The sequence below is a fragment of the Astyanax mexicanus genome, chromosome 1 (genome assembly GCF_023375975.1).
Source record: "Astyanax mexicanus isolate ESR-SI-001 chromosome 1, AstMex3_surface, whole genome shotgun sequence".
Lineage (NCBI taxonomy): Eukaryota > Metazoa > Chordata > Actinopteri > Characiformes > Acestrorhamphidae > Astyanax > Astyanax mexicanus.
This window is the reverse complement of record NC_064408.1, coordinates 37,944,011-37,958,266: the sequence shown is the minus strand read 5'-3', so window position 1 is coordinate 37,958,266 and position 14,256 is coordinate 37,944,011. Positions and strand designations below refer to the sequence as shown.

Below are 14,256 nucleotides of genomic sequence, written 5' to 3'. Positions count from 1 at the left end.
CAGTGCTAATTGGTGAATTATACAATTTTATTACGTGTTAGCTACATTAGCAACGTAGCTTCAGTGCTAATTTGTAACTTATACAATTGCATTACTTATTGGTTACATAAGCAATGTAGCTTCAGTGCAAATTGGTGGATTATAGAATTATATTACTAGTTGGCTACATTAGCAACATAGCTTCAGTGCTAATTGGTGAGTTATACAGTTTTATTACTTGTTGGATACATTAGCAATGTAGCTTCAATGCTAATTGGTGAGTTTTCCAATTCTATTATTTGTTGGCTACATTAGCAACACAGCTTCAGTAATAATTAATTGAGTGTGCAGTTTGATTACTTAGTTAGTTAATTGGCTACATAAACCTCAAAGCTTCAGTGCTAATTGGGGAGTCATACAATTTTATTACTAGTTGGCTACATAAGAAATGTAGCTTCAGTGCTAATTGATTCACAATACACTTCTATGACTTGTTAGATTCATTAGCCTTGTATTTTCAGTGTAAATAAACAAATCTAGGATATCCAACAGATTGACTACATATAGGGAAAAGGGGACAGGGCTTGTGTTAATGAGATTTTCTTCTTGGTGATTGGTCACATGTGATTGTAACTCTCTCTGTCCATTCTATGTGTGTGTGTGTGTTTGTAGAGAGCGGACATAGCGGTCGCACCGCTGACCATTACTCTGGTACGAGAGGAAGTGATAGACTTCTCGAAGCCCTTCATGAGCCTGGGTATCTCCATCATGATCAAGAAGCCGCAGAAGTCAAAGCCCGGCGTGTTCTCGTTCCTGGACCCGCTGGCCTACGAGATCTGGATGTGCATCGTGTTCGCCTACATCGGCGTGAGTGTCGTTCTTTTCCTGGTCAGCCGCTTCAGCCCGTATGAGTGGCACCTGGACGACAGTGACGAGGCAAAGGACCCACAGAGCCCTCCAGACCCTCCCAATGACTTTGGCATCTTCAACAGCTTGTGGTTCTCTCTGGGAGCCTTCATGCAGCAAGGATGCGATATCTCGCCAAGGTTGGTTCTCCATTCAAAACCCAGAAACGACCATCCTTCACCTCATACATCTTCATCATCTCCCCATTCTCTCTTTGTCGATCTCTCTCTCTCTCTTTCTCACACCAGTTGTTTCTCTGCATTTTATAGTTGTTTCGTCCTTCAGTCACGATGCCATGGTGCTTATCTGTTATTTCGGTTGAACATTGCTTGCTTTCATTGCATTAACTGTTCATTCATTAATTCATTTATTCATTCATTTATTCATTCATTGAATCATTTTTCTGTATGCTGTCTGAGTTCAGCTCATTTTGTTTATCTCTTTTTTCTTGTTTAAATTTCTCTTTTTTACCTCTTTTGAAAATTCTCCTTCTCGCTTCGGTTTATTTAGGGAGTGTCCACTAAAGTAACTCATATTCACCATGTGCTGACTGTAAAATGCACAGACTCAGTGAGTATGTCTCTCTCGACCGCTCGCTCTCTCTCTTTCTCTCTTTGACTCTCTCTATCCTGTCTATATCTCTTTCTCTCTCCTTGTCTTTCTCTCGCTCTTCGTTGTTTCTCTTGGAGGGTTACCGTGTTTTTGCTGCATGTCTCCGTTTCACTTTCAGCAGTCTGGTGTGTATGAGCTGTTTTACTGGAACCTCACTCAGCTCGATTCACTCCTTCATCAGGACCCGTCTTTCATCGCCCCATTACTCATTTCATCATGCCTCTCGGAGTTTTCATTCATTTATTCATTCACTCCATTTTCACTTCTATCTTCTGACGATCCATTTTCTGGAATATCTTCCTCCATTCTTGACATGTATCCGTCCTGTCATCCTTCATCATCTTTCGCCTCTTCATGAGTTTGGACTGTACTGTTTGTCCTTTCTTTGACCTGAGGCTGTAAGCGTGGAATGCTCTAACGTTTCATAAGTCTGGAGAAGAATAACACTTTCAGCTTTGTGGAGAAAACCTTCAGAGCATTACTGCAGTCTAGAAACAGAAACATCTGGAGTAGCACTTTTCTTAATAAACTGTGCTTTGGAGAAAAATGAACTGTTCTGGAATAGTTTGGGATTTGCACTGCTCTGGAGTAGATTTATATTTAAGCTGCTCTATAGTAAAGTTAGCTGTTTAAACTCTTCTAGAGTAAGTTAAGCTGTTCTTTAGTTTAACTACTCAGGAGCTGAATTGTCTGTTGATTTAAAAAGAGTAGGATTAGCTGTTTAATATAAAATGCTCTGTGGTAAAATTAGCTAGAGTAGGATTATCTGTTTTTAAAAAAACATTTCTCTGTAGACAAAATAGCTATCCTAGATTTAATGTGCTCTAGAGTATGATTATATGTTTTTAATATACTTTGCTCTGTGCAAAAATAGCTATTCTAGACTCAATCTGCTCTAGAGTAGGATTCATTTTTTTATTTAATTTGTTTTATAGTAAGATATGTTCTCCTGGATTTAAACTGCTCTAGACTATGATTAGATGTACCAGATTTAAACTGTTCTTGAGTTTGATTTGCTATCTTAGATGTTCACTGCTCTGTAGTAAAATTAGCAGTTCCAGATTAAACTGCTTTAGAGTAGGATTTGCTGTTGTTGATGTATATTGCACTAAAGTAAGATTAGCTCTTCTTGATGTAGACTGGTCTAGAATAGAAACAGCTGTTACTGTTTGTATTGCTCAATAGTAGGTTGATCTGTTCTGGATTTTTAATGCTCTTACTCCTCTCTAGACTATGTTAATTGGTTAGAATGTACACAGCTGGGTTATGTTTCTCGGAAGTAGAGTAGTGTTCTGGATTAACATGTTTCCAGTATAACATTAGCTGTTCTTGATTGGGATTAACATGTCTACTGCAGTGCGCTTGCTTTTTGTTCTCGCTCTCTGTCCCTTTTTTCCAGTTTCCCCTCAACCCCCTCTACTTCTCTCTTTATATTTCCTCTTGATGCACTCTCTGTCCTTCTCTTTCTCTTTTTTCCATCTCTTTTCCCCTTCACTCCCTATTTTTCCCCTTTCTCTCAGGTCTCTGTCAGGTCGTATTGTAGGTGGTGTTTGGTGGTTCTTCACTCTCATCATCATCTCATCCTACACGGCTAACCTGGCTGCGTTCCTCACTGTGGAGAGGATGGTCTCTCCTATAGAGAGTGCTGAAGATCTGGCCAAACAGACGGAGATAGCGTACGGCACGCTGGACTCCGGATCCACTAAAGAGTTTTTTAGGGTAAGGCGCTCTCCTACCCAACACACTCTAGAAAAAGCATGACAAGCTTGACACAGATGTATTGTTGTTTTGGGTACAACAAAAGTTAATAGAATAAGCCTTTACGTCCTTTATGATGCTAATTGTCAGGACCATTTTCCAACTTCTTTATCCTTAAACTGACTGTTTTTTTTTTTTGTTGTTGCTCTAAAGTCTGATCAACGTAAATGATCTCTGTTATGATTGACTACCCTGTATTGTCCCTGCATCCAAACTAGGCTGCATTTCTCAGCCCATATTTCTTGGATGGCTGTCCTAAAGTAAACAAAACCCTTCATGTAGACCCAGAAATGCAGCTGACATTCAGATTTAGCTGTTTTTGACTTGTTGACTTGAAGTGCTACCCATGCTACCTCGACTGCCGCCTACACTTTGGAATGCAGCTCTTATAACTTTTATAGCATGAGGGGGGCCAAACTGCTGTGGGATAAATGGGTGGGGCTAAAATAATACATGTTAAATGGGTGGAACTGAATCAGATTCTTATAGATATAGTTTTTTTGTGTTTAAATGAAGCAAGCTGAGTGCTGTGAGATTGATTAAATGCACTTCTTTAACAGAAGAAAAAGTCTTTGTACAGATGTTCCTCCAGAGTTTCTAGAGTATTTTTAACAGGCTCTTTACTGCAGTAACAATATCTACATTTCTGGCAAGTCTGTAAGACTATATGTGTTGGAACACTGCTGTGTGTTGAGAAGGGTCTGATTGCACTCAGCCTCACAAGAGCATCAGTCAGGTGAGGTACAGATGTTGCATGATTAGCTTTGCTGCTTAAACTCATCTTAGATGTGTTCGTTACTCCAGAGAATGTAGTTTCACTGATCCTCAGCCCAGTGCGGGGGCACAGTGACCTTAGACTCATGTCCTCACAGCTGCTCCACAGAGTCCTGCTTTATTGGTCAGTGTGTTTCTATTGAGATTAAACAGCTTAATGTAAGTGAACGCCTGGTTCAGCAAGTACTGATGAAAATGATTGGAGCTTTAACTTGTATTTGACTCAAATAATAAGTGTATGTGTGTCTCTGTATATGTATGTAAGTATGTCCACACATATGTTGGAGGTTGTTGTGTGTGTTTGTGTGTGTTGTGTAAGAATAGGGACATAAGGCCCGGGCATTTTTTTAGGCTGACCCAGATAGTCCACTTCGCTGACGTGATGAGGTCATCTCTGTCACTACACATTACCATCACAAACAGCCTGTGGTGTGTGTGTGCAAGTGTGTATGTGTGTGACTCAGCAGATTATAGTGCTGTTGCTCATATGGCCTAAGTTGTAAACAGTGCTGTTTGGGTAAAACTGGAGCTTAAAACCTGTTGCTGTATTTTCGCTTCTCCATAAACTTCATTTACCTCCGTGGGGGAACCGTACAGCCCCTAGAGGGCGATGTTCACCTCTCATATCTTTGAACCTTCTCACACCTGTTCAGCTGTGTCACCAGGACTGGATATTACAAAAAACTAATGTTAATGAGAAATAAGCACCCATCACAGACTTTCAGACTGCAAAGTTAAAATACAACAATGAGTGAGGTATCAGAAATGGTATCGTCTACTATAAATATAAATTAAATTAAGCATAATTAGCTTTGGTCTCACATTAAAGTTTCACTGATTTAGTACTGAAAAGATGATGCAGCATTACTTGACCTCTGCTGACACTCGTCCTACAGCTCCTGAATGGAGGGAAGAAGGAAATCTCCATTTACAGAGTAATTTAATCTGTGCCTGGGCTTATTCTATTTCTGTAGCCTGGCCATCTCATATTCTGTCCATTACACCAAAAAATAACTAAGCAAGTCTGTATTGAATGGATGTAAATGTAAAATAATATGTCGAAAATGTAATTAAAATATATGTTTCTTGTCTTTTAGTCAGGATGTTTCTTTAGAAGTAAAAAAAATATATATACATAAAAAATACTGAACACTTGCCAGCACATTTCAGTTTTTGTTAGAGCAGACATATGTTAATGTTACTAACAATGAGAGCTTATTGGCCGGCATTTTGCCTATTAAGTGATGAATGTTCAGCATTCTGCCTGTTAAATGCTGATTGGTCAGAATTCTGCCTATTATGTGCTAATTCGTTTGTATTCTGCATATTAGGAGCTTCTTTGCTTGCATTCTACCTATTTAGTGCTGATTGGTCAGAATTCTGCCTATTAAGAGCTGATTGGTTTGTATTCAGCCTTTAAAGAGCTGATTGGTTTGTATTCTGCTTATTACAAGCTGATTGGCTCATACTCTGCTTATTAAGAGCTGATTGGACAGAATTCTGCCTATTATGTGCTGATTCGTTTGTATTCTGTGAATTAAGAGCTTATTTGTTTGTATTCTACCTATTAAGAGCTGATTGGTCAGAATTCTGCCTCTCAAGTGCTTATTGGTCAGAATTCTTCCTCTCAAGTGCTGATTGGTCAAAAGGTGCTGATTGGTCAGAATTCTTCCTCTCAATTGTGCCTATTAGGAACTGATTGGTTAATATTCTATCTATGAAGAGCTGATTGGTTTGTATTCTCCCTATTAATAGCTGAATGGTTTGTATTCTGCCTCTTAATAGCTGCTTGGTTTGTATTATGCTTATAACAAGTTCATTGGTTTGTATTGTGCTTATTATAAGCTGCTGGGCTCATATTCTGCCTATTAAGAGCTGATTGGTTTGTATTCTGCCTATTAAGAGCTGATTGGTTTGTATTCTGCCTATTAAGAGCTGATTGGTTTGTATTCTGCCTATTAAGAGCTGATTGGTTTGTATTCTGCCTATTAAGAGCTGATTAGTTTGTATTCTGCCTATTAAGAGCTGATTAGTTTGTATTCTGCCTATTAAGAGCTGATTAGTTTGTATTCTGCTTATTATAAGCTGATTGGCTCATATTCTGCTTATTAAGAGCTGATTGGTTTGTATTTTGCCCATTAAGAGCTGATTGGTTTGTATTCTGCCTATTAAGAGCTGATTGGTTTGTATTCTGCCCATTAAGAGCTGATTGGTTTGTATTCTGCCTATTAAGAGCTGATTGGTTTGTATTCTGCCTATTAAGAGCTGATTGGTTTGTATTCTGCCTATTAAGAGCTGATTGGTTTGTATTCTGCCCATTAAGAGCTGATTGGTTTGTATTCTGCCTATAAGAGCTGATTGGTTTGTATTCTGCCTATTAAGAGCTGATTGGTTTGTATTCTGCCCATTAAGAGCTGATTGGTTTGTATTCTGCCTATAAGAGCTGATTGGTTTGTATTCTGCCTATAAGAGCTGATTGGTTTGTATTCTGTTTATTAATGGACCACCATTCTCATTACTGAGTGCTAAATGGCTGGTGAGCTGATTCACTTACTGGTTGGCTGTAGGTGCTCACAGATGTCTGGCTGAAAATCAGAGAAGAGTCAGGCTGTAAAACTAGATTGAGAAATGCTTGACGCTGTTCTGTAACAAGGGAATTAGATCACATTTTTGTGTACATTTACAAATAAGGATTTTACACAAAAAAATCGATATAAACCCTTTCGTTTTAAACGTTTAAGGCACTGTCAAGTGGCATTTCTTATTGGAACAGTTAACCTGGAGCATTAGGAGAAAGCAAAGCATTAAACGTGCAGAGCAGAGGACCAGCGCTGAGAAACACTGCATTAGAAATACATTCTCTGCTGCACCTGCCGCAGAATCTAACACTGCAGCTGGACACATAAAGGCTGCATGTTGTCGCCCTCTAGTGGCCAGCTGCTGCTGCTGTGGCAGCGTAAAATAACTGCAGGAATTCCAGCCACACAAAAACAAACACACACACACCTGTTAACCACACTAACTAATATCTGTCCATTTTATCCAGTTGTGTTCTTGATAGCAGTGTTTAATAAAGAACCTGTAGAAACAACCATATAAACACAAGTCTCTACAGGAATTAATCTCTGATTTTGGAATAATGTCTGATATATTCTGCACTGGGGTACACTTTCTATTATCAACAGGTGAAAAGCAGGAATACACCATTGTTTCGGTTCATCTACTTCAGTCTTCTGTTATATTTACATCCAGTTCTAGAGTGCAAGACTGTGCAATTCTTAGACCCAATCCCATTTCTCTTTTGTACCCCTACCCCTTGTTTTTGAGTGTAACACTTTCCCTTGGAACAGAGTTACAAGGGGAAGGGGTGAAATCCTCCTTCTAAGGGGTGAAATTCTCCCCTTCAAGCATTCGATACAGATATATACAGCTCTCTCTGACAGCTGTTCTGATTTTGCTATTTATAGGTATATGTTTGAGTAAAATGAACATTGTTCTTTTTTCTGTAAACTATTTATGCATCTTGACATGTTCTCCTCCACCAGTCTTACACACTGCTTTTGGATAACTTCATGCCACTCTTGGTGCAAAAAAATCATGCATTTCAGTTTGGTTTAATGACTTGTGATCATCCATCTTCCTCTTAATTATATTCCAGAGGTTTAAAATTAGGTAAAATCAAAGAAACTCATAATCTTTAAATGGAAAACAATTACAGCTCTGAAGGATTTAATAATAATTATATTTCATAATAAACTTTATAGTTAGAGAATAAGGGACAGAGAGAAACATATCCCTTTTTTCTAAGTAGTTTTTGTAAATGTTTCAAATTACATATCTTACTTTTGCAATTAGGTCATTTTACAAGACACTATGCTTAGTTATTTTTGTGCACATTTACACATGTAATTTCCTGGGGACAGAAATGGCACTCATTCTGTGGAATGACCCATATACATATACACTGCGCAAAAAAATGAAGGAATGCTTAATCTACACAGTATAACACAAACAAAAAAAACATACACGTCAAAAACATCAATCTACCCAAGACAACCGCCAAAAAAGCAATGGTTTTCCACTGGTGTCCACAGAAGAATACTCTCTCCTTATCCATACTGACTGATTCTTCTCTAGTTTTGCTTTTTTATAGTGTCCTTGCAGCCCTTTCAGTTTGCACAGGTAATTCAGCTTCTTCAGGATGGCACATCCATTCATGATGGTTTGTTGTGTCTCTCAGCACAATTTTAAAAGCATGGAGGAGATAGCTGAATGTGGTCAACTGAAACCTTTATTCGAGATTTAGGTTGCCAAATTTGGAACAGGGGCTCTATTGTGGGATGTCAGCCTCTCAGTACATGATTGTTCTCAATTTTCATGGAAGTAACATCCTGAAACAAATTGTACTATTCCTGCAGTTCAACAATAAAGATACCTGAAGCACACACCTGCAAAATTGTATGATGTGTGGGACAGACCTGTCCAGGATAACATCTCCTGCTTTGAACCTGGTGCTGATTTCACAGTGGATGAGCAACTCTTTTCAACAAAAGCACAGCGCTGCTGCTCCACCTTGGGTATGCCAAACAAACCAGAAGTAGCAGACCTAGACGCTGTCCTGGGCAGAAACTCAAAGATAGAGAGAGTTTGGTGTCTGAAATTGGCTGAGCTTTATGTAGAAAATGAAGAAACATCACCGCAGACAGAGTTTTTCTTCCCTTGACCCAAATAAGGCACTGCCACACAAGAAGAACAGTCTGATTGGCACCATGAACAAAATTCAAAGCAAACTGCCACCATCTGTGAAAAAGAAAAGAGTTCTTCACCACCAAAAGTGACAAGTCCACCCGTATGATGTACCCATAGAAATCACACAAAAATATGTGTATTCCTAGCGCTGTCAACTACACAGCTGGCACTGGTGGTGGACACAAAGCCAAAGCAAACCTTGAAATGGTCTGTTACTGCAGCACCACAAAAGTTGGCGTAGGTGTATAGGACCAAATGTCCAAATACTATTCTGTCAGGAGGGCACAAGGGGATGGCCAGGGGTGATTTTCTGTTATGTTTTTGATCTGACAGAAACCACATCAGTGCTCAGTCCTTTAGAAGCCCTGCACAAATTATTATGTGATGAAACTTTATTCTCCAGCTGTCAGATGAGATTTTGTGAACCCTTTAGAATTGTCTTTATTTCAGAATAAATGTGACCTTAAACTTTGTCAGATTTTTACAGTCCATAAAAATGGGCAAGATGAACTAAATCAAACAAATAAGACAAAATGTTATTATCTGGTGTGAAATCTAGAACATTTGGCAACATTTTATTTGAAGGGTAACTGCATATGCACTGAAGAATGCATTTCTGAAACATGAATAAAATATTTATAACTATCTTATATCCAGGATATGACACATTTATGGAACATGACGTTTTATTTCTAAAACTACATATTGCATTGCATTATATGTATACAGCTCTAGAAACAATTAAGAGATTTTTCTAAATCAGTTTATCTGATTTTGCTAGTTATAGGTTTATGTCTGAGTACAATTTACGTTGTTGTTTTATTCTATAAACTACGGACAACATTTCATCCAAATTCCAAATAAAAATATTGTTATTTAGAGCATTTGTTTGCAGAAAATAAGAAATGCCTGAAATACCTTAAAAGCTGCAGAGCTATCAGACCTCAAATAATGCAAAGAAAACAAGTTCATATTCATAAAGTTTTAAGAGTTCAAAAATCAATATTTGGGGAAATAACTCTGTTTTTGTAAACACAGTTTTCATGCATCTTGGCATGTTCTTCTCCATCAGTCTTACACACTGCTTTTGGATAACTTTATGCCACTCCTGGTACAAAAATTGAGGCAACAAACTGGTTTCCCAATAGGAATGAGTGTCTAATGGAGTGAACAATGAGAGGACACAGTGTTTAAAAACTTCAGCAGCACTGCTGTGTCTGATTCAGTCATGGTATAGATACCTTGGGTCGTGTGCATATGTGTAAAAACTTGGGTGTTAATCGATGTATAACACCCACAAATCCAGAAGACAAACCAGAAGACTCCTCAGAGATTAAATGCTTCTTGGATCTTTGGAGAGGTGGAGCTCCAAACTGTAAAAAAATCACTTTGTAATGTGAAACATTGTCAGATGCTGGAAAGCTGAAGTTTACACTGATTGCACTGATTGTATTAATTCTGTTAACATACTGATTCAAGTGATGTGCTGTAACTTTAATGATAATCCAATCTAAAATATTCACCAGCCATCAGCTACAGCTGTTTGTCAGCATTTATATTTAAATAAATACATTTTCTGGATTTTGTGTTCAGCTGGAATTTGCAGTAGCTGCTTATTCTGCAGTTCAGTCTGTCCCTTATAACTTCCCAGAGGTGTGTGTACACACACACATACGTTTTTTTTTTTAGAATAAACCCCCACACACCAGCTGTTTGGAGGTCATGCTAACCTACTTAAGCTCTATGGGATGAGTTTGTGTGTGTGTGTGTGTGTGTGCGTGCGCGTGAGCAGTCCTGAGTTTGTCCTACTTATCTAAGGAGTATGTGTGTTTGTCCTATTAATGTCTGTGTACGCGCGTGTGTGTGTATGTGTGTTCTCAAGAGGTTCTTCTTGACTTCCACTTGGTGGCTGTTAGCAGCACTGCTGCAGAGATGAGGTCACATTCCTCCTGCAGAACCACAGTATCCAACCAGAGGCCACAGGGTCATGGCTGGGTCTTTTTCAGGTCATGACTGGGGTATTTTTAGGTTATGACGGTTATGAATATGATGAGGCTATTTTTATCTTATGACAGGGTTATTTTAGGCTTTCAGAGGGTTTTTAAGGTTATAACAGGGTTATTTTCAGAATATAATGGGGATATTTTTAGGTTATGTAGGCTATCAGAGGGTTTTTCAGGTTATAACAGGGTTATTTTCAGAATACAATGAGGCTATTTTTAGGTTATGACAGGGTTATTTTAGGCTATCAAAGGGTTTTTCAAGTTATAACGGTTGTTTTCAGAATATGATGGGGCTATTTTTAGGTTATGACAGGGTTATTTTAGGCTATCAGAGGGTTTTTCAGGTTATAACAGGGTTATTTTCAGAATATGATGGGGCTATTTTTAGGTTATGACAGAGTTATTTTAGGCTATCAGAGGGTTTTTCAAGTTATAACAGGGTTATTTTCAGAATATGATGAGGCTATTTTTAATCTTATGACAGGGTTATTGTAGGCTATCAGAGGGTTTTCAGGTTATAACAGGGTTATTTTCAGAATATGATGAGGCTATTTTTAATCTTATGACAGGGTTATTGTAGGCTATCAGAGGGTTTTCAGGTTATAACAGGGTTATTTTCAGAATATGATGGGGCTATTTTTAGGTTATGACAGGGTTATTTTAGGCTATCAGGTGTTTCATGTTATAACAGGGTTATTTTCAGAATATGATGAGGCTATTTTTAGGTTATGACAGGGTTATTTTAGGCTATCAGGTGTTTCATGTTATAACAGGGTTATTTTCAGAATATGATGAGGCTATTTTTAGGTTATGACAGGGTTATTTTAGGCTATCAGAGGGTTTTTTTTTTTCAATTTATGACAGTTTTATTTTCAGGATGTGATGAGGCTATTTTTAGGTTATTTCAGGGTTGTGTTCAGATTATGGCAGGGTTAATTTTAAGTACTGACTTGGTTATTTGGATGTTATGCATGGATTACTTAAAGTCATTTTTAGGTTTAGTTCAGGATATTAGAGGTTTATTTTTTTAGAGTATTCTGGTTTTATTATTTTGACTGGATTATTGTTTGGAATTGCCCATATATATATTTTTTTATTTTTTTATTATTTTCAGGCGACATCAGGGTTATTATAATGTTATGACGGGGTTCTCTCACTCTGTCTCTGTGTTTTTCTTTCTCTCTCTCTCGCGCTGTTTCTCAGCGCTCTAAGATTGCGGTTTATGAGAAGATGTGGTCGTATATGAAGTCGGCTGAGCCCTCGGTGTTTGCCAAGACCACGCCGGATGGAGTGGCGCGTGTGCGGAAGTCGAAGGGGAAGTTTGCGTTTCTTCTCGAGTCCACCATGAACGAGTACATCGAGCAGAGAAAGCCATGCGATACCATGAAGGTGGGAGGGAACCTGGACTCCAAAGGATACGGAGTGGCCACGCCCAAGGGGTCGGCATTAAGGTGGGTGGAATAATATAACAATCCAGTAATGTTGTTATAGTATTCCACCCCCCCTGATACCACCATCTCTCTCTCTCTCTCTCTCTCTCTTTTTATCTGTCTGTCCTGCTGCTCTATTTCTATTTGTCTGTCTCCCTATCTCTCTCTCTTCATTTTTCTCTTATACTGTTTTTTCTTTCACTCTTTTCATATTTCACTTGTTCTTCTACTCACTCTCTCTTTTATTTTGCCTTCACAAATCCTGGTTTTTCTTTTTCTTCTGTCTCCTCTTTTTGACTTTCCCTGTTTTGGTTTCTACATTATCATCTTTTTTCCGTTATCCTTATTTTCTCTTTTCATCTGTCGCTTTGTCTTTCTTCTCCTTCTTGTTTCTGTTTCTCTCTGTTGTTCTGTCTCTCTGAGGTCATGAAGAGGTAATGCAGTGTCACGTGTTCTGTTTGTTTGTAATCATCTGTTTGAAAGGCACTGAAAGTCATTGGTTTATTTGTTTTCTCTGCTCTGTGTTAACATTGTTGATGTTGTGTTTCTCTCAACAGAAAGAAACGTATTGTGTTCATTTTTGCAGTTTTCCATATGTGGTGCATTTTTGCTTTTCGTTCTGTCCCTCTACTTTCTTCTCCTCCTTTCCCTCTGTGCTTATTGTTTCTGCTGGATGCATTTCTTAAGTGTTTCAGCTTGTTTATGTGTGTGTCGCATTCTGATGTGTCGTCCCTTGCTGCCCGGTGTTGTGTGACTGCTCTTTCTCTCTCTTTCTGCATGTTGTTTGCTTCTCTTTCGTTTATTTTTCTTCTCCTCCTGATGACGGACTATCCCTCCATTCTGCATTTCTCTGCTAACCCCACCCACACTCAGTGTTTCACACCTCTCACGCCCACACACGCTTCTGCCTGCACCCAGCAATCGCAGTTAAACAACCAGCAAATCAAACAGCCCCTTTAATTAACCAATTAACCAATCTCTCCTTCTTGTACTCTCCTCTTTAACAAAGCATTTGAGAGCTCTGTTTCTGCATAATCCCCTCACACTAAGCTCAACCCACAGATGTACACTTCTGCAGTGACTGCTGCACTGTTTTACAAGCCTTACAGAACACTACTAAAATACCCATTCATCCCTAATGAGAGACTGTAACACACTCCTCAGATTATGATATCACAATACCTACCTTTAGAGTGTGTTATTAATTTATATTCACTCTAATAAGAGACTGTAACACACTCCTCAGTTTATAATATCACAATACCTACATTAAAAGTGTGTTATTAATATACAGCGGTTAGACAATGAAACTGAAACACCTGGTTTTAGACCACAATAATTGATTTTGGTGACGGACAGTTCTGGTGGAAACAGGAGAGTTGAGGTGCACATTGAATTCTGCCGTGATTTGAGCAGCCGTGTTTTATGTTTTTTGAATACAATCTGGGTTAGCATCCGAACATCCCTTTCAGACAGCTTCCTCTTACAGCGTCCACAGTTAATCCTGTTGGATGTGGTTCGTCCTTCTTGGTTGTGTGCTGACGTTACCCTGGATACCGTGGCTCTTGATACATCACAAAGACTTGCTGTCTTGATCACAGATGTGCCAGCAAGACGTGCACCAACAATTTGTCCTATTTTGAACTCTGGTATATCACCCATAATGTTGTGTGCATTGCATTATTTTGAGCAAAACTGTGCTCTTACCCTGCTGATTGAACTATCATACTCTGCTCTTACTGCGCAATTGATGAAGATAGACCACCAGGCTGGTCCAATTTAGCCATGAAACTTCCCACACTAAAATGACAGTTTCATTGTTCAACCCCTGTATATTCACTCTAATGAGAGACTGTAACACACACCTCAGTTTATAATATCACAATACCTACATTTAGAGTGTGTTATTAATATATATTTATATTAATATATATTCATTCTAAGAGACATAGTCTCTGATTGGGGTTGACTGGGATTATTTTAATCAGTGTTTTGTTAAACCTGTCTAACAGAGCAGCAGTAGCTATGGAAGAACACATTTGTGG

At 38.6% G+C, this 14,256-nt stretch overlaps 1 protein-coding gene across 6 annotated transcripts in view; it reads left to right on the top strand.

Annotated features, from left to right (window-relative positions):
• Positions 1-14,256, top strand: part of gria3a (glutamate receptor, ionotropic, AMPA 3a) — a 91,124-nt gene that overhangs the window by 60,471 nt on the left and 16,397 nt on the right. For 5 of the 6 annotated variants that reach the window (XR_007438612.1, XM_007235838.3, XM_007235839.3 and 2 more), the window contains exons 11-13: positions 652-1,025; positions 3,018-3,216; positions 11,985-12,232. Coding sequence is in view for 5 of the 6 variants with exons in the window: in XM_007235838.3 (XP_007235900.1) it covers positions 652-1,025; positions 3,018-3,216; positions 11,985-12,232 (821 nt within the window). In the remaining variant the exon portion in view is untranslated. Of the gene's footprint in view, positions 1-651; positions 1,026-1,395; positions 1,456-3,017; positions 3,217-11,984; positions 12,233-14,256 lie in introns of those variants that run through there. The other variant, XM_015602055.3, reaches the window with a different exon arrangement.